The sequence below is a fragment of the Cnephaeus nilssonii genome (genome assembly GCF_951640355.1).
Source record: "Cnephaeus nilssonii genome assembly, chromosome: 4".
NCBI lineage: Eukaryota > Metazoa > Chordata > Mammalia > Chiroptera > Vespertilionidae > Cnephaeus > Cnephaeus nilssonii.
In genome coordinates this window covers 46,069,732-46,096,608 of record NC_137075.1, presented here as the reverse complement: position 1 = coordinate 46,096,608, position 26,877 = coordinate 46,069,732, and the positions used below count along the sequence as shown (strand labels likewise).

The 26,877-nt window shown below is 44.5% G+C and overlaps 1 protein-coding gene and 1 pseudogene across 2 annotated transcripts in view; one reads left to right on the top strand and one right to left on the bottom strand.

Annotated features, from left to right (window-relative positions):
* Positions 1–1,288: 1,288 nt before the first annotated feature.
* The window catches only part of TGM5 (transglutaminase 5), a gene marked incomplete at both ends in the record, with an annotated part of 39,505 nt that continues 13,916 nt past the window's right edge, over positions 1,289–26,877 (top strand). Inside the window, 7 exons of the mRNA XM_079768983.1 lie at positions 1,289–1,311; positions 3,135–3,292; positions 8,529–8,723; positions 8,822–9,067; positions 10,810–10,928; positions 13,111–13,239; positions 13,844–14,021. Coding sequence (XP_079625109.1) covers positions 1,289–1,311; positions 3,135–3,292; positions 8,529–8,723; positions 8,822–9,067; positions 10,810–10,928; positions 13,111–13,239; positions 13,844–14,021 — 1,048 coding nt within the window. The remainder of the gene's footprint in view (positions 1,312–3,134; positions 3,293–8,528; positions 8,724–8,821; positions 9,068–10,809; positions 10,929–13,110; positions 13,240–13,843; positions 14,022–26,877) is intronic.
* LOC307097546 (10 kDa heat shock protein, mitochondrial-like) lies at positions 22,143–22,447 on the bottom strand (annotated as a pseudogene). Its single transcript has one exon. The product of its transcript is annotated as a 10 kDa heat shock protein, mitochondrial-like (transcript).

The window sequence follows — 26,877 nt, the reverse complement described above, 5'->3', positions numbered from 1 at the left end:
CTGCTCTTTGGCCCTTCCCTGAAGTCACAGCCTTGTCTCTGTCCAGATGGAAAGGTTCTCATCAACTCCGCTCGGCTTTCCTGATTCTCCTCTGCTTCCCTGACTCTGGACCAAGAGACAAGCCACTCTGATCAGAGCTGCCTGCCTCCCCTAGCACACTCTCTCCCACAAATGATTTGTAGGAATCAAATGATAGGCTGCATCTATAAGTCAGCTCATTAGCCCCAGCCATGAAATAGGTTGTTGCTGGGTAGCCTTTGGGCATTTTTCTCTCTGCTACCCCACCTCTCCAGACCTCCCAGCCTAACTGCACTCACTTCCTGCCTCCCCTCACAATTAAGTTTACCTGCCCATGTCCATTTCTTTTTTTTCTTTATTGATTAAGTTATTACATATGTGTCCTTATCCTCACCCATTACTCCCCTCCCTGCTCATGCCCTCACCCCCCTGGTGTCTGTGTCCATTGGTTATGCTTCCATGTCCATTTTTCCTCCCCATCTCAGCTAGTGTGACAATGGGTTCAGGCCTTTACCCATTCATTCATTCATGGATCATCTTTTAATTAATTTATTCCATCTGTTAGCAGATAGGAACTGGAAAACCAACCATGCTTCAGATATGCATTAAGTACTTACACAGGACTCTAGAGTATGACTGTCTGTGTCCAAATCTAGCTCCACCAGTTCTTAGTGAGTGATCTTGGGAGAACTATTTAATGCCTTTAAGTATTTCTCATCTGTAACATAGGAATAAAATAGTACCCAGCTCATGGGGATGGTGTGAATATTAGGTGGGATAATGCACATAAAGAACTAAAACAAACATGTTCATCTGCATGGTCTCATTGATGGCCTCAATAAACAGCCAGCAAACCCCAACAATGGTGGCTCCTCCACCAAGAGTGCTAGACCCCAAGACATGATGCCCTTGCTGAATAATGAACACTGTGTAGCCTTAGATACATCAGAGTTTTAAATAATGAAGGCTCAAAGACACATTAATCCAATCATAAAATAAAGCATGCATCCTGGTTCATTTAGGAAGCCTACACCCCTAATTATAACCACACCCCTGATTATGTAATTATTAGTAAGTTTTCCTTGTTATAAAGTCCAAATAAAGGAGCTCAATTTTATATTCACATTATCCTGGTTATCTAAAAAAGAAAAAGAAAAAAAGAACTAAAACAGCACCTGGAATGTGAAAGCTATTACTAGTTCTACTAGTAGTTTTTCTGTTAACCACTATCATTATTAAGCACTGGGGATATACTAGTCAGACACAGGCCATGCCCTTAAGGAGGAAAGATAGGTAAGTATTTATAATGTGGAGTATGATTAGGCTAATAGAGAACACAAAAGGGGTTGCCCCTGAAAGCCGGTGTGGAAGAGAGAGTCAGGAAGACTTCCCCAGGGGCAATGCTTGAGCCTGGATACAAGAAAGTAGACAAGTGAGAGGAGAACATTTCAGAGAGAAACCAACTCATTCAAGAACTTGGAGGTGCAGGAGAGTAGGTCTCCATGGGGTAACTGAAGGGGTTTGCCTGCCTGGATTCCAGGCTGGGAGGGAAAGATCCTGAAGGGCTTTGGGGGTGATGTTGACAAGTTTGGACTTTACCCAACTGTTGTATCTTGAGCAACCTGGTTGAATTGGCATTTCAGAAAAATCACTTAGGCAACTCATTTGGAAAAAGGATAGTTGGGAGGCTCGTTAGGAGCTGCTGTCTAGGCAAGTGGGGGCTTCAGGGAAGGCAGGGCCAAGTGCACAGAGAAGGGCCAGTTTTAGGAAATAATCAGGAGTTGGATTGGACAGGCTCAGTGACTGCTGGGCTAAGGGAAGTCAGGAAGTTGGAGAAGAATGAGGTGGTACCAGTTTCTCCCAGAGTGACTGGGTGGGCACTGTCTTCACGCACCAAGACCAGGGATGCAGGAGGAAGGGGAGAGGGATGGAGTTCCACTTTTTTTTTAATATTGATTTTAAACAGAGAGGAAGGGAGAGAGAGAGAGAGGGAGAGAGAGAGAGAGAGAGAGAGAGAGAGAGAGAGAGAGAGAGAGAGAAAGATAAACAACGATGAGAGAGAAACATCAGAAACATCAACATTGATCAAGTGCCTCCTGCATGCCCCCTATTGGGGAAGGAGCCTGAAACCCAGGCATGTGCCCTGACCGGGAATCAAACTAGTGACTTCTTGGTGTATGGGTCGACGCTCAACCACTGAGCAACACCGGCCGGGCAGGAGTTCCACTTTGGATAGAAGGTGGGTGACGGTGTGTTAATGAATTTTATACACACATGTATAAATACACTTTAAATTCTGATTGAGGATAGAGAGAGTTGGAAATACAGGAGGGAGGATGGGAGCTGGTGACTGAGGTTCCTGAGAAGAGAGGACAAGGAACCTAGAAAGCAGGGGGACACAGGGAGAAGGGTCCCACAGGAGGGAAAGGAAGGGTGGGTGTGGGTGTGGGTTCTTCAGAGAGTCCCAGCCCCTGCCTATGAAGAATCCTCCCCCTTTGTGTCTCTCTTCTCCCATCAGTTCTTTTCTCCCTTACACACTCAGTCCAAGGACTTGTACTTTTCTTACTAGAATCAAGGTCACTCACTGGCATTCCCACTCTCTCATCTATTTCCAGAATTCTTCCACGAATCTTCCCAAGTTTTCTTCCTCTACTGCTTTTATTTGAGAGTCACCTGGGACTTGGCAGATCTTACCCAAGACAATACCTTTGACAAAAAAATAAATATTAAAAAAATCATACTAAAGTGATCCAGAGTGGGCTCTATGGCACTTGATGTCCAGGAAGTGACTCTTCAGAATAAAAGAAAGGGCTCAGGTGCCAAGCAGAGTCCTAGGCTTGTGTCTCAAGTGTGAGCTGTAGTCTTGTGGCCCTGGTACTCCTTCTTGCAGGAGTGCAGCCTCTCTCCATCCCCCTAGAAGCCCCATCAACTTACCACTCCCACCTGGCTCCCTCCCTCCCAGCACAGCACCTACCACACAGCCTTTGCTCAAAGGCCCATATAGCACAAGGCCCTGACAGTTCATTGGCCCTGACACTTCATCATACCAGAGCAACTTTGCCAAGAAAAACCTGAGGGCAAGTAAGAAAACCAGTTGTGATCTGCCCAGTAAGCAGGTGGCAGTGCAGCATCCAGCCCCGCCTCCAGTGTCTCCTGGCGTCTCAGAGATGGAAGGTGAAGCAGACACTCCAAGACCAGTTTCCTGAAGCTCCAGGCCATCCTGCTATTCTGTGGGGAGCAGCCCGAGAACTGACAGCTGCCACCATGGCACAAGGTAGGGCAGGCCCATGGGGCTGCTGGAGGTCACGGGCAAGAAAGACAGAGAGACTGTAGGAAGTCAAGTGAGGGTGGATTCATAGGAAGAAGGGAGCAAATAAATAACAGAGGCAGAAAGATTAGAAACTCCAGGAACCTCAGAATTGGTAGCCCAAGAACTAGGAGACAGGAGATGCCAGCAGGTAAACACAGCCAAGCAGCTGCATGCCAACATGCTGGCTTCTATAGCCCAATGAGACAGGGCAGGATCAGGAATTAGGGCTCGTGGTTTCTGTTCTTTTGCACCAGCTGACCCTTTGACATTGAGCAAGTCAATTCTCCAGTTCCCAGCCCTCATGCCTGAAAAAACGAGGGGGGTTGGACAAGACAATCTTGACATTGTCTTCCATCTCTAGAAGTCTCTGAATTTCATATCTTCACTTCTTTCCCTACTTCAGGTCTCTTCCTCATCTTAGCTAATCTTCTCACCACCACCCTTCTATCTATATCAATCCCCTCTCTCTAGAAAGAGCTGCTATGAAGATTAAATGGTTAGTTGAAATCATAAGAATAAGCTATAAAGTTCTACAAATGTAACAGACTCACCTTCATTTACTGTTTTGTGTTAAATTTTTATTTTTTTATTTTTAATTACACAAGAAATATACACAGTTGGAATAAAATAAAGCAATAATTACAGGTAAAGCTATAGTCAGTCCCTTTACCCCCAGCCTCACCTCCAGAGAAACCACTGTTACCAGTCTTTTTGTCTATACATTTATATATATATATATATATATATATATATATATATATATATATATATTCAATGTAATATTAGTATATGTGGCTTCTTTTTTTGTATATCTCTAGTATAATCATATTGTACATACTTTTCTACAGCTTGACTTTTTTTTTTCTCAACAGTATCCCTTAGGGCTCTATCCATGCCACTCAGTACCTATAGATTTTCACTATTTTCTACATTGCATAGTATTTTATATTATGGGTGTAAGTAATTTATTTATCCAGTCCCTTATTGTAGGCATTCAGGTTGCTTCCCAATTTTTAGTTATATAAGCAATGTTGCAATGCAAGTTCTTATCTATACCTCTCTGTGCTTGTGTGGGAGTATCTCTCTAGCTAGATACTGAGACCAATTACTTTAAAAGTTCTTCCTATCATTTTATTTCTACTTTATTGATCATTTCACTACATTCTTCTTGCATAACAAGAAGAACAAATATGTCCAATGTTAAATGTACCTCCTGCTTGAATATCTGGTGTCTGGGCTGAAGAATAATCCCTATGTTACAGGTAGATACTAGTATTAACTGGACCCAGAATGCATCCAGAGGGTGAGCTTTGTCCCCACTACTCACTGTCAGGCAGATGCTACTACTCCTGCTGAGTAGTCTGGGTCACGTGCCCAAGCTGAATCAGGACCAGATAGCAATCTCTGTCTAGTCAACTGTCTAATTTTTTTATCTCCAAAAAGAATGAGCTTCTCGTTCCACCACTAGGGAAAAGTCAAGTGCTTCCCCAACTGGCAGTGGGTTGGGTGTCCTTTCTGAACACGAGTGAAGGCTGGAAATGGGCAGTAGCTATTGGGTAATGGAAAGAGCACAGGACTTGAGCCAGTAACCTTACTTTTAACTTTGGGCAAGACATTTAATTTGCCTAAACCTTGGTTTTCTCTATGCCAAGTGTGGATGACATGACATTTCATGCCGCCACTGTTGTTGGGAGGATTCAATGAGAAAACTGTCTTAAGGTGCCTAGGACAGTGCCTATCACATAGTACCGTAAACAGGCCCACAATAAGGTGTTCATTGAACCTGAAATTTGAAATAAGTACAGGGTGATTATACAAAAGACAGAGAACTTTATTCAACCTAGTAAACATTTTTTAATACCTACAATGTGCTGAAAATTATGCTTATATTTCTTTTATAAGAAACCCATGCTTATTAGCAGTCATGCCCCATATCCTCCTCATCCCAGCCCCTGCTAAACTCTAATCTACTTTCTGCCTTTATGAATTTGCCTAGTCTGCATATTTTATATTAATTGAATCATATAATATGTGGCCTTTGTGTTTGTCTTCTTTCATTCTGCATAATGTTTTCAACTTTCATCCATGTTATAATATATTCAGCATTTCTTTTCATTGTGTGGAGATACCACTTTCATTAATTAATCAGTTGATGAACATTCAGGTTGTTTCTCTTTTCTGGATGTTATAAATAATGCTGCTATCAACATTAACGTACAAATTTGTGTGAACATATGTTTTCAATCTCTTGGGTATAGGAGTGGAATCTCTAGGAGTGGAACTGCTGGGTCATATGGTAACTGTGCTTAACATTTTGAGGAGCTGCTGGACTGTCTCCAAAATGGCTACATCATTTTACAATCTCACCAGCAATATATGAGGGTTCCAATTTCTCTACATCCTCGCCAACACTTGTTGCTTTCTCTCTTTCTGGTTATAGCCATCCAGGTGAACAGATGGGGTAAGAGTGGACATTCTTGTATTGTTCCTTATCTTAGGGGGAAAGAAGCCAGTCTTTCACTATTAAGTATAATGTTAGCTGTGGATTTTTCGTAGATAACCTTTATCAGGTTGAGAAAGTTTCTTTTTTTTTATTGTCTAAAGTTTTACATATGTCTCCTTATCCCTCAATTGACCCTCTCCCCCATCCCTTCCCAGCCCAGGCAAGCCCGCACCACCCCAGTGTCTGTGTCCATTGGTTATGCTAATATGAATGCATGTAAGTCCTTTGGTTGCTCTTTAACCCTCCCCTCCCCTACGATTTGTCTCTAGATAGATCTATTCTTGTTCATCAAATTATGTTGATCATTATATCCCACATATGAGTGAGATCATGTGATATTTATCTTTCTCCAACTGGCTTATTTTGCTTAGCATAATGCTCTCCAGTTCCATCCATGCTGTTGCAAATGGTAAAAGTTCCTTCTTTTTAATAGCTGCATAGTATTCCATTGTGTAGATGTACCACAGTTTTTTAAGCCACTCATCTGCTGATGGGCTTTTAGGCTGTTTCCAAATCTTAGCTATTGTAAATTGTGCTGCTATGAACATAGGGGTTCATATATCCTTTCTGATTGGTGTTTCTGGTTTATTGGGATATAGTCCTACACGTGGGATTACTGGGTCAAATGGGAGTTCCATTTTTAACTTTTTCAGGAAACTCTATACTGTTCTCCACAGTGGCTGCACCAGTCTGCATTCCCACCAGCAGTGCACGAGGGTTCCTTTTTCTCCACATCCTCACCAGCACTTGTCGTTTGTTGATTTGTTGATGATGGCCATTCTGACAGGTGTGAGATGGTACCCCATTGTCGTTTTGATTTGCATCTCTCAGATGATTAATGACTTTGAGCATGTTTTCATGTCTCTCAGCCTTCTGTATGTCCTCTTTCAAAAAGTGTCTATTTAGGTCCTTTGACCATTTTTTTATTGGATTGTTTATCTTCCTTTTGTTAAGTTGTATGAGTTCTCTGTAAATTTTGGAGATTAAGCCCTTATTGGAAATATCATTGGCAAATATGTTCTCCCATGCAGTAGTCTTTCTTGTTGTTTTGTTGATGGTTTCTTTTGCTGTGCAGAAGCTTTTTTATTTTGATGTAGTCCTATTTGTTTATTGAGGAAGTTTCTTCTAGTCTTAATTTGTTGAGTATTTTCATTATGAAAGAATGTTGGATTTTGTCAAATGTTTTGGTTCATATTTCTTAAAATCTAAATACATATGAGACAACACAGCTAGGTCTCTGTCTCCATTGATTTACATCTAGTGGTGGGAAACAGACAAAAAAGTAACTGCAGAAATATCTGAACATCTCATGCTGAGCCTAAATCTAGTAGACTCTCAGTAAAAGTTTTTTGATGTGAATGAACAAATGAGCATATTAACTTGTCAATTAAGCAGTTAAGGTTCCCTATGAGTGATACAGTTACATGCTGTAGATCAAGTGAAGATAGGAAGAAGGGTAGGCCAAATGCGACAAGCTCTATGAGAAGGTGGGTCTTGAACAGGCATTGGAAGAAAAGTGGACTTTGGTTAGATAGTTAAGGGCATTCTGAGTTGGGGCTACAGCAGCAGCAAAATACATGGACAGGAAGGCTACCATTTGCTTGAAGACATCAGACGGAGAGGAAGATCCATGGTGAGAGTGATGAGAAGTGAGAATGCAAGTGTAAGTTAAGACCAGGTATGGAGGATCATAAGTGTCAGGTTAAGGAGTGTGCATTTTGTATGGTGGGCTATTGGGTATCTCAGAGCTTTTAAAGCAAAAGAATGAATAATCAAGTTGTCTGGAGGAGAGGTAATCTGATGATGTGTTAAGGGGTGGGTGATGTGGAGAGACAGAAAGAAGAAGACATGATGGAGACTGTTACTGTCACTAGGAGTGAGGTGAGGAGGTTGGAATTATGTTAATGTGGAAAGGGACAGATGGACACCACAGACATTTTCAATGAAAGAGTGAAGGGACTTATGATACATAAATGGATATAGACTGAGAAGGAGATGGCTGAGCCAACTGTGATTTAAAGTGTGTGATCCCATGTGCCTGGGAACCATGCTATGACCGTGTTTAAATGTGAAGAAGTCAGAAATGAATCCCTTCTGCGGGAGGTACACTGGAGGACATTGAGGTCAGTCTGTGTCTTAGCAGAAACTCTGGAAGGCTGGGAGTGGGCCTTTCCTTGCTGACCTCAGCATCACAGCTCCCCAAGCATTGGGCACATGCATTAGTATAGTCAGGAGGCCAGCGAACTGCTAAAAGCACAGCAGCTAACCCAGGGACTTTCTCCCAAATTTGGATGCTGGTACAGGGGAAAGTGAAACTCAACTTTTGTTCAAGAAAGTGGATGCTGGTGTAAATCTGAGGACTTGCTAGGCTAGAGGGCACAGACATACTTGGCCAGTCCTACAGGAGTTGGACCGAGAGAGAAAACCATGTCCCTCCAGGAGAATAAGGGAGGAAGGATTTGAAGGTCAGAGAAGCAGGAAAGGAAGGGAGGAAAGAAGTAAAAAGGAGGCACATACATGTATGGAGCCTCATTTAATCCTTATACCAACTGTATAAGGCTGGTATTATGGAATCTATTTTACCGACTTGGAAACTGAGGCTCAGAAAGGCTAAACTTCTTTCTCAAGTTTGCACAACTAGTAAGTGGTGGACAAGACTGGACCATGCTCCATAACCCTGCTCTTTCGTCTGCCCCTGCTGCCCTAATGCAGGGCTGGAGTTGTCCGTCACAGACTTCCAAAGCTCCCAGAACAACATGCGGCACCACACGGAGGAGATCAGCTTTGACCACCTCATCGTTCGCCGGGGCCAAGCTTTCAACATCACTCTGTACTTCAGGAACCGGGGCTTTGAGCCAGACCTGGACAAGATCATCTTCATAGCTGAGACTGGTGAGAACCCCTGCTGGCACACAGGGGAGGGTGTGGGGGTCAGAGTGTCAGGAGCTGGGAGGTTTCCTCAGAGGGCCTCAACTCTGCTTCCCTCCCAGGACCGATGCCTGACCCGGCCAAGGGGACTCGGGCTGTGTTCAGCCTGGCAGGTCGTCATAGCCCCAGCCCCTGGATGGCCTCACTGGAGACCAGCAGGGCCGGCTCCCTGGAGGTGAGCCTGTATGCCCCTCCCATGGCGCCTGTCGGTCGGTACCTCCTGAAGGTTCACATTGACTCCTTCCAGGGGTCTGTCACGGCCTACCAGCTCGGGGAATTCATTCTGCTCTTCAATCCCTGGTGCTCAGGTAAGGCAGGGTGCCTGTGTGGGGGTCCCTTGTCTCCACCCCTGTGTCAATGCCACAGAGAGCCAGGATCAAGGATCTAGACCCTGCTCCCTGGGAACCCACAAACCTCCCCAATCCCATGCACTAGGCATTCACTCCCAACCACCAAAAAGCAGGGAGGGATAAATTGCTTATCTAGAATTTTAAAATTATGAACCAAGTCATCTTTGCTTAAAAGGAAAACTATTACAATTAAGTTTGACCACTGTTAACATTTACCTTTATCATACATTTTAACTTAACTTGAGTTTTTTCATTGTAAGAATAATAAGTAAATTGTGGAATGAAGTAAAGAGCAAAAGAAAGAATGAAAGAAAGGAAGAAAGAAAGAAAGGGAAAGGAAGGAAAAAAGAAAGAGGTGATAAGTCAAACCTTATTCCAAGTTCCATTCTTCAGAGGATGTCCTGCTAGTGTTTTCTTGTGTAGCTTTACAAAAAATGTTCTATGCTTAATCAAATGTGTATTTATTGCATATATGCATATGTGTGTAATTATATAATACATACCATACATGGGATTATTTAACACATAGTTTGCTCTAATTTGCTTTTTTTTAATTTAAAAATGTTGGACATATTTTCCCGTCAGTACATTATTTTTAACAGCTACAATTACTTCACCATTTGGATGCACCAAATTTTTAACTGGTTCCCTATTTATTTGGGCTGGAAAGTTTTTGTCGTAAGCAAACACAGCTACAGGAAATATCCCAGAACTACCTGGCCCACAATCTCTGTCCTCTACATCTACCTGAGGGCAGGAGTAGTTCCATAGACCGTTGGCATGATGTGAGCAGATTGAAGGACAAGCCAGGAGGAGAGAGTAGGAAGAGGACAGAAAGAGTTGAGAATAAGGGATTTGGGGTAGAGGCCAAATTCAACCAATTCTCACTTCTGACTTAGAGGATGTCTCCCTTCTCTTACTCCCTCTCATTCTACTTTCTCCACCAACCTTATCCCAAGGGTGCCTGCTGGATTGTGGTAGAACCCAGAACCCTGGCTGGGCTCTAATATCTCTAACCGCCTCCCACTGCTCTATCACTGAATGGTTCAGAACTCTTACCCATCAGCCAGATAAAGAGGCCCTGCCACTGGATCAAGGAGGACAGATGTCTGTTTGTTCTTTCACACACACACACACACACACACACACACACACACACACACACACCTACCTGCCCTCCAAGACTGTGGGTTTCAGACTTGTACCGAGGGCCCCCTGGAGCTGTGGGAAAGAAAATAGTATCTGTGGAGTCTTCTCTTTTAAAGCTTGAGTCCTACAAAAGAAATGATGAGGTCAAAGCCAACCCCTAAATTCTGGGTTGCTCTTTTCCAACCAGGATTAGTTAAGTATGGCAGAGCACAGAGCATGGAGTCACATGGGCTGTGTTCACATTTCACCCTGATATGGGCAAGCTATTTATCACTCTGAGCCTGTTTCCTCAACCTTAAAATGGGGTTGGGATGTAAATGTGCTTTGCAAACCAATAAATTCCACCACAGATACATTTTTACTGTTCCACCTCATTTTCATGCTGAGCCTGTTGCTGGTGTGGAGGGATGGTGGAGAGCAGGTCTTGCTTCCCCTCTTGGTGTCACCCTGTGCAGTCCTCAGAGTTCAGTTTCCATGCTTTCTGTGGATGGGGATGGGCAGGAAGGACAAGATGACTTTTCTGCTTTGTGTTCTCCCACTTTGATTCCTAGGGGACGCTGTCTTCTTGGACAGTGAGCCCCAGAGGCAGGAGTATGTCATGAATGATTACGGCTTCATCTACCAAGGGAACAAGAACTGGATCCGCCCTTGCCCCTGGAATTATGGGCAGGTGAGTCTCAGCCCAGCTCGTGGACCATCCAAGGGAGAGGGAAGCAGGAGGGGGATTGGAGGATGCCCCTCATGCAAGGTTTATCTAGAACTACTGAGTAATGGGAACTAAATGGTACTGGGAAGATGTGAGATGTGACTCCAGGGAGCTAGAGGAGCAGCCATAGAAAGTTGGAATGTTCTTTGCTGACTGTGTCAGGATTAGAGAGGGAAGGGCAGCTGAAGGTACCCACCCAGGAACTCCACTGAGTATGAGAGTGAGGATGAAGGCACAACAGCGACAACAGCCATGGTGGTGCCTCATTTTTTTGTTTGTTAGCTGTGTTTCTAGTGTGGTGTAGCTTGCTCTAGATTTTGTTTTCCACACATATTCTAAACCATGTGACTTTATTTGTAAAAATAGCATTGTATGAATCACAATGCGCTACAACAGCCCAGCCTTCAGCAGGTGCTCCAGGAAGTCCAGAACCAGGCCAGGGAGGAGGGTTCTTGAGGCTGGCCCCGGCACTGGGACACTGGCTCAGAACTCGTATCCATCAGAGAGAAACAATTTTCCAGCCAGTCAGACACATTAGGGGGACAGGACCAGCCCTGCCACCCGCAGGGGTGTCAGCTGGAAATCCCGGGGGAGCGTGTGTTTCAGTTTGCTATGGCTTCCTCTCCTGGACTTGTCCAACACGTGTGGCCTCAGGCCCAGCCTAGCCCCCCGGCCCAGGGGGGTTTAGTCAAGATGAGACATAGCAGCCTAAACTGGCCCCAACTGACATCCCCACCCCGTCACTCAGCATGGGCAGAGGGGGATCTTAGTGAGTCCCTGGACAGGAGGCTGCTGCCACCTGTGAGAAACGGAAGAGCAGAGCTGCTGGTCTCTGAGCCCTGGGTCCTCCCTTATCTCTTATTCAGTGAACGTATACTGAATGCCTGCTCAGTGCCAGGCAGGGCTCTAGGTGCAAGAGATATAAAGATGAATAAAACACTGTCCCCGAGCCCACAGTGAAGTGGGGACTCAGTCATATAAGCAGGTCACTTATGCAGCGTGACATGTAAAGATTGCCAGACAGGCACAGGGGCCTCTGAGAGCCTGGAGGAAGAGCATTTGGTTGGGCATGGGGCTGTCTGGGAAGCTTGCTGGAAGAGGAGATGCTTGAACTGAGTTAACCAAGAGAAGGAAGGTGGGGGAAAACATCACAGGCAAAGAGAGGGATGAGCAAAGACACAAAGGTGAGGATCCGTTTGACCTGCTGCAGGGGTTACAAGGAATCTGGTGTTGCTGGAGCAAAACTGGTGAGGCGAGGGTCCTGAGAAGTAGAAGAAGGCCAGATCAGGGAGGGTCTATGGGTCTTGTAGAGGAGGCTAGAGTTTTGATTCTGTAGGTCACAGGGATCTTTGAACATTTTAAAGCAGAAAAGTGACTTCATCAAACTATCCCTTGGGGAAAATGGATCAGAGAGCCTCCAAATCCTGTTTATTGCCCAGTGTTACATGGAAATCAATTAATTCACTTACTCTCATCAACAAAGATGTGCAGAGCCCCTACTCGGTGCTGAGCACTGTGCCAGATCTGGGGTGTGACGTTCCAAGGAAAGTTGGAGAGATGCAGAGCATACACTTAGGCAGGGAAGACAGACCTTGGCTATATCATTATACCTGAGCCTGATAAGTAGAGATATAGCCAATACTATGAAGCTAAACCAGGCTTGGACTCAGCGAAAGGCCTCAGGACAAGTGGCATTCTCACCTCGCCTGCCTTGGGTGGGAAGTTTCCATAACTCACATGCTATTAGTCAGCCCACAGCCCTACTGAATCGCAGGCACCATGGCAAGTTGGGGCCATCACCTTAGCCTTAACTACCAATGATGAGCTGGATCAGCAGGTAGGGGAGGAAGATGAGGCAATGTGGTTTTAGCAAGAACAGCTCATGAGGTCCAAGAGTGTGGAGATTGAGGAGAGAAGAAAAAGAAACGATTTTTCAGCCAGTCAGACACATTAGAAAAAACTCTAAGGATTTGACAGAGCTTTGAGACCCTGTACCTGCCCGAGTTCATGGCTGTGCTACTAGACACAGTTACCTTCCAAGTGGGTTTGTATTTCAAACACACTCCATCGGGGAGCTGAGTGGGGTGGCTCCATATCTGCATGTGCGAAGCATGGGTGCCTTGCCTCTCTGCATCTCTCCTTGCAGTTTGAAGAGAATATCATCAACATCTGCCTGGAGTTGCTAGACAAGAGCCTGAACTTCCAGATTGACCCAGCCACAGATTGTGCTCTTCGAGGAAGCCCTGTCTACATCAGCAGAGTGGTGTGCGCCATGGTGAGGTTGGGTCTGGATTTGCCCACTCAGGGCATGTCCAGAGAGGGAGGAAGCTGTGCCAGGGGAGTTCTGCTCACTCACAGTTGCCCCTGAAATGGGAGAATGAAGAGTTGAGAGGCACGGGCCCTCTTGCAAAGCCATTATGGCTAAGACTGATGAAAGTATAGCTAACAGGTTTTTCTCAACTGAGCTTTGAAATAGCTGGGTGTGGGCCATCACGTCTGTTAATTCCAAATTGCGTGTTTTGGGAAAGGCTGAGCATAGCTGTAGTTTGTGAAATGATCTGATTGTTTCTAAGTTTCCTTTGCTCTGAGTATTTTTAAAAGCTACCAAAGCCAAGCTCTAGCTTTGCAGGGGATGGAGAGGTGAGGGGCAAAGGGGTGTGTAGAAATAGAATAATAAACCAATTAACAGTGGAACACAAGTCAGAATGGCCAGCTTCACATCCTGACCCCTTCCACAGCAGGTCTGGAAGTACCCAGGTAAAATGAGATCAAAGCCTCCTCTGTGTCTCAGGCCCACAGACCTTGCAAGGCAGCTCACACATCACATCCTGTTGATGAAAAGGATGCTTCTAATTCTTCTACGTATGGCTTCTCCTCAGATCAACAGCAATGATGACAAAGGGGTGCTCAATGGAAAGTGGAGTGAGAATTTCTCAGACGGCACCAACCCTGGAGAGTGGACTGGCAGCGTGGCCATCCTGAAACAGTGGCACGCCACAGGTTGCCAGCCAGTGCGCTACGGGCAGTGCTGGGTCTTTGCAGCCATTATGTGCACAGGTAGGAAGTAGAGAGTTCCCCATGAAATGACCAAAAATGCAATGGCTCACATATTAGCCCTCCAAATAATTCTTGTCCCCATCTCACACAGTTCCCACCAAGGAACATTTGGAAGGAAACCCTTTCCAGCAAAAAATGTCTCTTCACTAACCTCAGGCTTCCCATATGTGGGCTTATTTCAGAGGATGGTTTTGAGGTAGAAATCACACGCTTCCTGGAACCTGGCACCCTTCCCTCTCTTCTAACAGGACCTGACTGGAAACTGTCTGGTGCAAGCTAGGAAAGAGATGAGAGGCCAAGTAATTAGAAAAACTTGCAAACTGATTAGCACAGAGGATGGTCTTAATGAAGATGTTCATATGAGAGGGAAATGTGCATCTGAGCAGTGGTATGGACCATGGGGCCAGAGCAAGGTGACAGCCGAAGTGCAATGACCTTGAATTTGGAGTTTCACAAGTTTGGAGGTCTGGAGGCCTGGCTCAGGCCAGGGAATTAGGGGGTGAGGGGAAATGGTAGATCAACTTTTCAGATAGGGAGTAGATGCAACATTAGTAGAAGAAAAGCTAAAAAGAATAGTAGGCACATGGGAAAGAAGGCAGGTGGAAGTTGGTTTGCATGTGGCAAGAGGAGCAAGTAGAAGGAAGTGGCAGGTAAATGTTGAGGAAACTGATACCTGGAAATGAGTTGCACACTGGAGGTAGCAGGAGAAGGTCTGCCTCACCCGGGACTCTTGCTCTTGGCCCTCACCCTCACCCTGCCCCCCGGCCTAGGCCAGCTCTCAGCCTCTTGGCATGCATATCCATAAACCTGACTTGGGTCACAATCAGGAAGTTATTAATGTTACCTGGGGAAAGATGCCAAGTGTGGCTTTTGTTCACAGCACTCTCTAGTGCAATCCAGGGAGGCCAGATCTGCCCACAACTTGGTTTAATCAAGGAGTGAGGCCTTTTGTGTAGAAATTCCCTAGAGGACAAAGCCTGGTGCACTCTGTATGCATGTGTGTGCTGAGTCCAGCTCCAGTCTCCTGGAGGAAGCCCAGAGAGCCCCGGGCTGTGAGCAAAGGCCAGGCCTCTGTCCAAGGGCACAAGGAGGTCTCTGTCAACACCCACAGAGGGTGACTTCACACAGGTTGGTGAGGAGGAGGTCCCGAACTACTCCTCCCCTGCAGCTGCACAGCCCCGTCTTAGGTCTTGCGTTGAATGCTTTGATTGGTCAAAGGATCCTTGGTCGGTTTTTTGTTTTGTTTTGTTTTAATAAGAAACCAGGAATTTGACAGCTTTGACTGTGTGACAGATAAGAGTTATAGGCATCTGGGTAAACGAGGATGTCTGAGTCATTGAGGGAGGAGGCACAGAGTGAGAGGCAGAGGACGGATCAATCTTGTCTGTGCACGATAGAGAGGAAATCTTTCTGTGCATGGAAAAGCTTTGAGTCTAATGGGCCAGGAGGATGTGTGTAAAAGAAAGGGCCAGGGCTTGGTGTGTGATTATCTGGAACTGGTTGATGACAGAGGTGGAGCCAGTGAATGGAGATTATGCAAGGGAGGAGACCAATTAAAATGTTTATGAGAATAATGGCTCTATAGTGATCTGGAAAGCAAAGGGTTGGGCAAAGTGGGTCAAATGTGGGCTACTTGGGTCCAACTGAAGCTCAGTTAGCACCAGCCTTCCCGGAAAGACTTACCATGTTGTATATTAATAAGTATATCAGTTTTTAAAACTCATTCCAATAACACTAATTTATTGAGTCCTATTCTATGCTAGGCACTATGCTTCAAATACTTTTGGATACAAAAACGGGTAAGACCCAGTCTGTATCCTCCACTAAAAGTTAGAGATTTATCAAGCTCCTTAGCCCGATTCAGCTGCCAAAGCATTACTATTATTCACAATCACAATAGCTGATGGTTATGGAAGACTTCCTTTGTTCCAGGAACTGTGCTAAAACTTTGACGGCTTAGAGTAATGGTGAGGCATATGAGCTCCAGAGGTAGACTGCTTAGCTTCAAAAACCAGCAAGGCCATTAGTTGGCTGAATAACTTTGGACAAATCACTTAACATGTGCCTCAAGTTTCCTCAGAGGATTAAGTTCATACATGGAGAATTCTTAGAATAGAGCCTGGCTACAGTGAGTGTTCAGTATTAGCTAGGATAGTCCTGTTTGATCCTTCAAATGACCTTATGAATTAGGTCCTATCATCATCTTAATCTTGCAGATGGAGAGATTGAGTGGTGGAGCGAAGCTCACATCCAGGTCTGGCATGCTCTAACCACAAGGCCATATACCGCACAGACATGACTAGCAGCCACCATGTATCTAGCATTCTCTGTGCTTCAGGCACACACTGAGCACTTTCACACTTTCTAATCCTCACAACCACATGCAAAGTAGATATCATTACTGTCACTTTACAGGTGAAAAAACTGAAACTCAAAAGTGATCAAGTGACTCTTGTCTGACCCAGAAGTACATCCTCCCGCCAGCAGCTCTACTTCCCAGTATTGCCTTTTTTAATGTGAACTAATAGACATCGAGTTCCTAAAGAAAAGTCACAGAAATGAAACTTTGGACGCATCAAAAATAGAGCTATAATTTTTGGATGGGCTGTTTCCTTGACAACCGTTTAGTTGTCTATTACTTGGAGAATTTCAGAGAAATCCTGGGCCTACCCTTCAATGCTCAGGCCCAGAGACTCTCAGTCATCCTGTTCTGGCCATCCACTCCTTGTGACAAGGTCGGCCCCTCAGCCCTTGGCTGAGGTCTGTAAAGTATCCAGGAAGCCTCGCACTGTACAAGGACAGAGGGGACAGTGATGATCTGTTGCCTGAAAATTCTCCCCAAAGCCAGGTGTCCAAAAGCCACTTATTGTATGATTCCATATATGTGCAATGCCCAGAATAGGCCAATTCATAGAGACAGGAGAGTGGATTAGTGGTTGCCCAGGGCTGGGGGGAGGGGGAATGGAAAGTGACTGCTAGTAGACATAGAGGTTGTTTTTTTAGGTGAAATGTTCTGGGATTATTAGTGGGAATTGTTGTACAACCTGTGAATATACTACCAACCACTGAAGTGGTGACTCTAAAAGGGTGAATTTTATGGTATGCGAATTATCTCAATAAAGTTTTTTTTTTTTAAGCCAGGCATCCTGGGAATATGCCTGGTCCTGGTAGGCTCCTACCCACAGCTACATGGGGTAGCAGTGGGGTCAGAAGTGAGGGGCTGAGGGTCGGAAGACTTGAACATGTGACTGTGAGCAGGTCCATGTGGTATCTCCTCCTCCTCTGTAAAGTAGGGCCCTTGGCCCTGAGCCAAGGTGGGAAATGATGGGAAGGTGAGGAGGCTGAGAGCTTGGGGCTGAGAACCTCCTCTCTTCACGGATCTAAGATTTCTCCTCACTTGTTTGTATAGAGTTAGTTCAATCAGTAACTCTTGCCCTCATTGTTTTTACTGAGTCATTTACTCTGAAAGAAAGGAACCTCAGCCAAGGCCCTCGTGGTTTATTTAGCTTCAATCTTTGGCTTAAAAACAAATCTACCATTATTCTCTATGGATTTATGAGGCATCAAGGATTGTATGAAATATTCCCTCACTGAGTTGTTAATTAATATGTGGCAATCACCTAGAAAAATGTCTGGCACATGGTTAGTTTTACATAAGTGTTAGCTATTATAATTAGTCTCCTGGTGTTTTAATCTCTGACTCTTAGGCTCCAAAGGTCTGACTGGCTCTTGTTTAAAAGGTTTCTATTTTTATTTTATTATTTTTTAAAATATATTTTTATTGATTTCAGAGAGAGGAAGGGAGAGGGAGAGAGATAGAAACATCAATGATGAGAATCATTGATTGGCTGCCTCCTGCATGCCACCACTGGGGATCTAGCCCACAACCTGGGCATGTGCCCTGACCAAGAATTGAACCGAGGTCTCCTGGCTCATAGGTTGACACTCAACCACTGACACACACCGGCTGGGCTCTACCACTTTTTAGGTTTATTTCCTTGCTTTGTTCCTTGGAGTGTTTGGGATTAAACATTTAAAATTAATCATATTCCTCGTAATAGGTCTTCTTCAGGCCCCTCATTTTAAAAAATGTATCTAATTAATTTATTTCCCCCATTTATCTCATAAACCATTTCCATTCACTTCCCCCCAAGATAGGGAAACATTTTGATGTGTTTAATATATAGCATTGTATTTAAAGGTGTTCTTATAAAAAAGTATATTATCTTTTGTTGTTGTTGTTAATCATCACCCAAGGATATTTTTTCCATTGATTCTTAGAGAAAATGGAAGGGAGGGAAAAAGGGGAGAGAGAGAGACATCAATGTGAGAGAGAGAAATAAATTGGTTGCCTTTCAACCCAGGTACATGCCCTTGACCAGGAATTGAACTGGTAACCCTTTAGTGTGTGGGCCAACACTCTAACCACCCAGCACACTAGCCAGGGCAGTATACTAGTATTGTTATCTTACCTTATAATAGAGAAACATGCAAATTGACCGCACCTCCGCTATGCCCACGATTGGGCCGGCAGGAGGCTGGGGGCGGGACTCCGGGTGGCATATCCGCCGTTGAGAAGTTCAAGATGGCGGTGCCAAGTGGCCGGGCCCATGCCGCCGCTCCTGGGGGTGCCTGGGGCCATCGGCACCCCGGGGGGGCGGGGCTTGGCCGGGCCCATGCCGCCGCTCACCGGGGTGCCTGGGGCGATCGGCCCGGGGCGTGGCCGGGCCCATCGGCACCCCGAGGGGGCGTGGCCGGACCCATGCCACTGCTCCCGGGGGTGCCTGGGGCGATCGGCACCCTGGGGGGCGTGGCCGGGCCCATGCCGCCTCCCAGGGGGTGCCTGGGGCGATCGGCCACCTAGGGGGGGCGTGTCTGGGCCCCTCCCGGGGGTCCCGGGGTTGATTGTCCACCTGGGAGGGCGTGGTCCTGCCCCTCCCGCCCCTCCCGTGGGTCCGGGGGTCTATCGGCCACCTGGGGGGGCGTGGCCCTGCCCCTCCTGCCCCTCCCAGGGGTCCCGGGGGCGATCGGCCACCCGGGGGGGCGTGTCCGGGCCCCTCCCGCCCCTCCCGCCCCTCCCGGGGGTTGATCGTCCACCTGGGAGGGCATGGTCCTGCCCCTCCCGCCCCTCCCGTGGGTCCGGCGGTCGATCGGCCACCTGGGGGGGCGTAGCCCGGCCCCTCCCGCCCCTCCCGGGGGTCCCAGGGGCCGAGGCTTTCCGGGCCTTGGGCACCAGCGGGGAGCCTGCACCGATCGCAGGAAACCACTGGGGGTCGGCTCCTGTGATCGGTAGCAGGGACGCTGGGTGCCGCCGAGCCCAAGGCCACCGCCCGGGGCCAAGCCCCGACCCTGAAAAAGGCAGAAGGCGGTGGCCACAGCCAAGGCCTGGGTCCCTGGTGCCGCCAGAAAACTGGTGCAGGCAGCCAGGTGAATGAAGGTCTATTGCACGAATCTTCGTGCAAACGGGCTACTAGTCTTTATATAATATTTTGTCCAGTATATTTTGTTTCGTTTTATAGATTGTATTTTTCACCTTTAAAAGTTCCATTGGGCCCTAGCTGGTTTGGCTCAGTGGATAGAGCATCAGCCTACGGACTGAAGGGTCCCAGGTTTGATTCCTGTCAAGGGCACATACCTCAGCTGCAGGCTCTATCCCCTGCCCCAGGTTGGGCGTGTGCAGGAGGCAACCAATTGATGTGTCTCTCTCACATTGGTGTTTCTCTCTCTGTCTCTCACCTTCCCTTCCACTCTCTCTAAAAATCAATGAAAAAATATCCTTGGGTGAGGATTTTAAAAAATTTCATAGAGTCTTTTCTTTATCTTCCATTTTTCTTATTATGTTTATGTTTTCCTTTACTTTCTCTTGAGCATATCTATAGTATTTAAAATACCTGTTTTAATGTCCTTATCAGTTAGTTCCATGATCTCTGTCATTTCTGGATCTAGTTTTATTGACTGACAATTTTCCTGATCATATTTTCTTGTTTCTTTACATCCCTACTTTTTTTTTATTTTATTCTTGTTTTTAGAGAGGAAGGGAGATGGAGAGATAGAAACATCAATGATGAGAGAGAATCATTGATTGGCTGCCTCCTGCACACCCCGTACTGGGGATTGAGCCCACAACCCAGGCATTGCTCTTGACCGAACCGAACCCAGGACCCTGCCCTCCGCAGGCCAATGCTTTATCCACTGAGCCAAACCAGCTAGGGTTACATTTTTTTTTTTTTAAGTAGGCTTTATTTTTTAGAGCAGTTTTAGGTTTTATTGTCACTGCAGACACGTGAGAATATGACCTCGTGCTAACATATCTGAAAAACTAAGGCAAGATAACCATCTTGTGGGAAACAATTAAAGGCATGGGAGGTGGAGCAGGCAGTGGTTACGTTTACCATTTGGAAGCTTACTACAACCCGGGAGAAGTTAAAAGATGCTAAAAATCATCACATTTAAATGCAATTACTTTGACTTTATATTAGCTGGGGCTTTGACTCTATTCTTCAGTATAAGTCATGGAAGTGTGATAGCAAAGCTGACCAAATGAATTTCAATAAATTGAACTCTAACTTTCCACTAGTTTCTCTTATAAAATTGGAACTACATTTCCTTATGGGGAGGCAGGGCTGGTGGTGGAGGGAGAACTGGTAAGAAACCTTCATGTCCGGCCTGAAACAGACTGCGTGCTCTAATGCACCATCAGCACAGCGTCTGCCACCAGTCAGGAGTGAAGCTGCACCCCGGGAGGGCAGGAATGTCTTTGGCTTCTGTGAACTTCGCATCTAACTCACTGCCTGGTTCATAGCAAGGGCTTCACACTTGTCTCTGAATAAGTGCTAAATGGCCAAGTGAAGAGAGATCGTAATTCATGCTGGGTGTTGTGTAGTATGCCTTGGGAACTCTAATTCTTCCCCAACTCTGAGATCTTCTCCACCTTTGTCCAAATACCACCGTGTGAGTGTGCATGCCTGTGGATGCACACACACAAACACACCCCATATGGGTTTCTTTTTTATGAGGGACTCAGCTCCCACAAAATCATCAGTGAGTCACCTGAGCCTCCTGTCAAACTGTGAATCATTGGGAGTGATACTCTGCAGAAACCCTGTGCACAGGTTAAAGACAACCTGCTTCCAACACAATTTAATGCGCTTCTACTCTGTGCCCATCCAGACATGTGGGGCAGGAGTTGACACCACCACTGACACTTCCAGTGGCTGCTCATGAGTTCAGCAATCAGGGTGAAGAACAGAGGCTTGTTCACTGCTCTCCCTACTCAGTTCTCCTCGGCACATTCTCTTATTACCATACGTGTTATCCACCCGTCTGACTGTAATCTTAGCATAAATCCTGGCCCACGCCATGCTCCTGAGTCACTTGAATGCTCTTGCATCACTCCTGTCTCAGGTTCCTTCAGTGACAGCTCTTCGAACCTTCACCCTCCCCTCTGAGGCTGTCCTGTGACACCTCCATCTACAACTCGCTTGTCAGCTCTGCTCACTCCCTGCCCTTGTTCCTTGGCCCTGAGCAGACGAGCCACTCCAAGGAAACTCCAGGTTCCCCTTTGGGCTTCTCTCCTCCCCTGTCCTAGGCCATATCCAGGGGTGTGTCCGTGCCCTAGCTTGGAGAGGCTTTGTGCCAAAGTGTGAGAAGGAGCCTAAACTAAAATCTATAAGCAATTACATGTTTAATATAAATACGTATTTGAACTAAAAATTACGAACATTTAAAAAATTACAGCAGTATGTGAACAACGCTGAGAAGTATCTATATTTTTTCATTAGTTTATTATAAAAGAAACATGGAGCCCTAACCGGTTTTGCTCAGTGGATAGAGCGTCGGCCTGCAGACTCAAGGGTCCCGGGTTCGATTCCGGTCAAGGGCATGGACCTTGGTTGCAGGCACATACCCAGTGGGGAGTGTGCAGGAGGCAGATGATCAATGTTTCTCTCTCATCAATGTTTCTAACTCTCTATCCCTCTCCCTTCCTCCCTGTAAAAATATAAATAAAATATATTTAAATTTAAAAAAAAAGAAACACGGAAATTATTTACATGACGAAATATTTCAGAACTTCAATGGAATGGCCAGCTTCACATGATGCCATTTCAATAGTGATTTATTTCAGTAACCATTCTTTCCAAGAAGGTCACCATCTCTAAATAAGAAAGTCTTGTCGTCTAGAACTACTTTGGTGCCTCCATATTTTGGAAGGACACCTGTATCTCCAAATTTCATGCTAATAGATTGAATCTTTCCACCCTTTCCTTTGGAGCCCAACCTAACAGCGACTACTATTGCTTGCAATACTTTTCCTTGAGATTTTTCTGGAAGCATAATGCCTCATTTGGTTATAGTTTCCGCAGCACTCTTTTCAACTAATACTCATCAAAGTGGGGAAGGAACTTCCTAAAGGCCTGTCCTGCCATGACTCTGACCGCTAGGAGAGACCCGCAGTCGCCGCTGGCCTCTATCTATCTATCTATCTATCTATCTATCTATCTATCTATCATCTATCTATCTATCTATCTGTTAAATTTTATTTTATTGTTTAAAGCAGTGATGGGCAACCTTTTGAGCTTGGTGTGTCAAACTTCGCCAAAAAACTGAGCATAACTCCGGTAGTGTGTCACTTTGAGGAAAAAAACATTATTTCGCGATATTTATAGTTTAAATAACTTAAATGTATAATTGTTATATATAATTGTATTTAATAAATCTCAGCGGCCGCGTGTCATCAGAAATGGCTACGCGTGTCAGTGCTGACACACGTGTCATAGGTTGGCCATCACTGGTTTAAAGTATTACAAATAGTAGTACATATGTCTCCTTTTTTCCCCCATTGACCTTCTCCCGGCCTCCCCTAACCCCTAGCACATGCCCTCACTCCACCCACCCAGTGTCTTGTGTCCATTGGTTATGCTTATATGCATGTATACAAGTCCTTCGGTTGATCTCTTACCACCACCCCCAACACTCCCCAGCCTTCCTGCTGTAATTTGACAGTCTGTTCGATGCTTCTCTGCCTCTAAATCTATCTTTTTGTTCATCAGGTTATAATGTTCTTTATTATCCATAAATGAGTGAGTTCATGTGGTATTTTTCTTTCACTGCCTGGTTTATTTCACTTAGCATAATGCTCTCCAGTTCCATCCATGTTGCTGCAAATGGTAAGAATTCCTTCTTTTTTATAGCAGCATAGTATTCCATTGTGTAGATGTACCATAGTTTTCTAATCCACTCATCTGCTGATGGGCATTTAGGCTGTTTCCAAATCTTAGCTATTGTAAATTGTGCCGCTATGAACATAGGAGTGCATATATCCTTTCTGATTGGTGTTTCTATTTTCTTGGGATATATTCCTAGAAGTGGGATTACTGGGTCAAATGGCAGTTCCATTTTTAAATTTTTGAGGAAATGCCATACTGTTTTCCACAATGGCTGCACCAGTCTGCATTCCCACCAGCAGTGAAGGAGGGTTCCTTTTTATCTGCATCCTTGCCAGCACTTGTCATTTCTTGGTTTGTTGATGATAGCCATTCTGACAGGGTTGAGATGGTACCTCATTGTTGTTTTGATTTGCATCTCTCGGATGATTAGTGACTTTGAGCATGTTTTCATGTGTCTCTTGCCTTTCTGAATGTCCTCTTTCAAAAAGTGTCTATTTAGATCCTTTGCCCATTTTTTGATTGGATTGTTTATCTTCCTTTTGTTAAGTTGTATGAGTTCCCTGTAAATGTTGGAGATTAGACCCTTATCGGATATAACATTGGCAAATATGTTCTCCCATGCAGTGGTCTTTCTTGTTTTGTTGATGGGTTCTTTTGCTGTGCAGAAGCTTTTTATTTTGAAGTCCCATTTGTTTATTTTCTCCTTAGTCTCTCTTGCCTTAGGATCTGTGTCTATAAAGATATTGCTATGACATATGTCTGCAATTTTGCTGCCTATGGAGTCTTGTAGGATTTTTATTGTTTCCCATCTTACATTCAAGTCCTTTAGCCATTTTGAGTTTGTTTTTGTGTATGGTGTAAGTTGGTGATCTAGTTTCATTTTTTTGCATGAATCTGACCAAATTTCCCAGCACCATTTATTAAAGAGCCTGTTTTGACTCCATTGTATGCTCTTGCCTCCTTTGTCAAATATTAATTGGGTATAATGGCTTGGGTCAATTTCTAGGTCCTCTATTCTGTTCCATTGGTCTATATGTCTGTTCTTGTGCCAGTACCAGGCAGGTGTGAGAACTGTGGCTTGGTAATATAGTTTCATGTCTGGTATTGTGATCCCTCCAACTTTGTTCTTCTTTCTCAGGACAGCTGTAGCTATTCGGGGTCTTTTTTTATTCCAGATGAATTTTTGGAGAGTTTGTTCTAGATCTTTGAAATATGTCATTGGTATTTTAATAGGTATTGCATTGAATCTATAGATTGCTTTACGTAGTATGGACATATTAATAATGTTGATTCTACCAATCCATGAACATGGTATGTTCCTCCATTTGTGTATGTCTTCCTCTATCTCTTTTTTCAATGTCCTATAGTTTTCTGGGTACAGGTCTTTTATGTCCTTGGTTAAGTTTATTCCTAGGTATCTTAATTTTTTTGATGCCATGGTAAATGGAATTGTTTTTTTCATTTCTCTTTCTGTGACTTCATTATTGGTGTATAAAAAGGCCATAGATTTTTGGGTGTTAATTTTGTATCCTGCTACATTGCCAAATTCATTTATTAGGTCTAGTAGTTTTTTGACGGAGTCTTTGGGGTGTTCTATGTATAGTATCATGTCATCTGCAAATAAGGACAGTTTTACTTCTTCTTTTCCAATTTGGATGCCTTTTATTTCTTCTTCTTGTCTGATCGCTATGGCTAGTACTTCTAGTACTATGTCAAACAGTAGTGGTGAAAGTGGGCATCCTTGTCTTGTTCCTGTTCTTAGAGGAAATGGGTTTAGTTTTTGCCCATTAAGTATGATGTTGGCTGTAGGTTTGTCATATAGGGCTTTTATTATGTTGAGGTATGATCCTTCTATTCCCACTTTGCTGAGAGTTTTAATCAAGAAAGGGTGTTGGATTTTGTCATGCTTTTTCTGCATCAATTGATATGATTATGAGATTTTTGTCTCTCAGTTTGTTTATGTGACGTATCACATTTATTGATTTGCAGATATTGTACTATCTTTGCATCCCTGGAATAAATCTCACTTGGTCATGGTGTATGATCTTTCTAATGTAATGCTGGATCTGATTTGCTAGAATTTTGTTGAGGATTTTAGCATCTATGTTCATCAAGGATATTGGCCTGTAGTTCTCTTTTTTGTGTGGTGTCTTTATCTGGTTTTGGGATTAGGGTAATGCTGGCTTCATAGAAAGAGCTTGGAAGTGTGCCTTCCTCTTTAATTTTTTGAAATAGTCTGAGGGGGATAGGTTTTAGTTCTTCTTTGAATGCTTGGTAGAACTCCCCTGTAAAGCTGTCCAGACCAGGGCTTTTGTTGGCTAGAAGATTTTTGAGCACTGTTTCAATTTCTTCAGTAGTTATCGACTTATTCAGGTTTTTTAATTCTTCTTGGTTAAGTTTGGGGAGCTTGTATTTTTCTAAGAATATGTCCATTTCATCTAGGTTGTCCATTTTGTTGGAATAGAGTTGTTCATAGTATTTTTTCATAATCGTTTGTATTTCTGTGGAATCGGTTGTTATTTCACCTCTTTCATTTCTGTTTTTGTTTATTTGGGTCCTCTCTCTTTGCTTCTTGGTGAGCCTGACTCGAGGTTCATCAATCTTGTTTATCTTTTCAAAGAACCAGCTCTTGGTTTTGTTGATCTTTTGTATTGTTTTTTTGTTTTTGTTTTTTGGGGGGAGGGTGTCTCTATTTTGTTTATCTCCTCTCTGATCTTTATTGTTTCCTTCCTTCTGCTTATGGGCTTTTCTTGTTGCTCTCTTTCTAACTTTTTGAGTTGTAGGGTTAGGTAATTTATTATCATTATTTCTTGTTTTTTTGCAGTAGGCTTGTAGAGCTATGAACTTCCCTCTCAAGACTGCTTTCGCTGTGTCCCATAGATTTTGGATTGTTGTGTTTTCATTGTCATTTGTTGCCATGATGCTTTTTATTTCTTCTTTGATCTCTCTGGTAACCCAGTCATTGTTTAATAGCATGCTATTTAGCCTCAAGGTGTTTGATTTTTTTTATTGTTTTTATTGTAGTTGATTTCTGGTTTTATGCCATTGTGATCTGAGAAGATACTTGATATGATTTCTATCTTCTTGAATTTGAAGAGACTTTGTGATCCAATATATGGTCTATCTTTGAAAATGACCCATGTACACTTGGGAAGAATGTATATTCTGTGGCTTTGGGGTGAAATGTTCTGAAGATGTCAATTAATTCCATCTGATCTAGTGAGTCATTTAGGATTGATGTTTCTTTGCTGACTTTTTTGTTTAGACGATTTGTCCAATGGTGATAGTGGGATATTAAAGTCCCCTACTATGACTGTATTGCTGTCAATCTCTCCCTTGATATCCTCCAGAAGTTTTTTTTTTTATGTATTTGGTGCATATATGGTTACCAGAGTTATTTCTTCTTGTTGGATTGCTCCCTTTAGTGTTATGAAGTGGCCTTCCTTATCTCTTGTTATGCCCTTTACTTTGAGATCTAATTTGTCAGATATAAGTATTGCTATCCCAGCTTTTTGAGATCCAGTGTTTCTGGGCTCGCAGCTGTTCCCTGGGTGTTGTGGTTGTAGAGTCCCGGGATGTATAGGCTTCCGATAACAGCCCCATCTCCCTTTCAAGATGGCGTGGTCTCCGCGGCAGAGCCGGTCACTCCGGGAGAGATTTCAGCAGCAGTGGAGGCTGCCCCGTCAGGG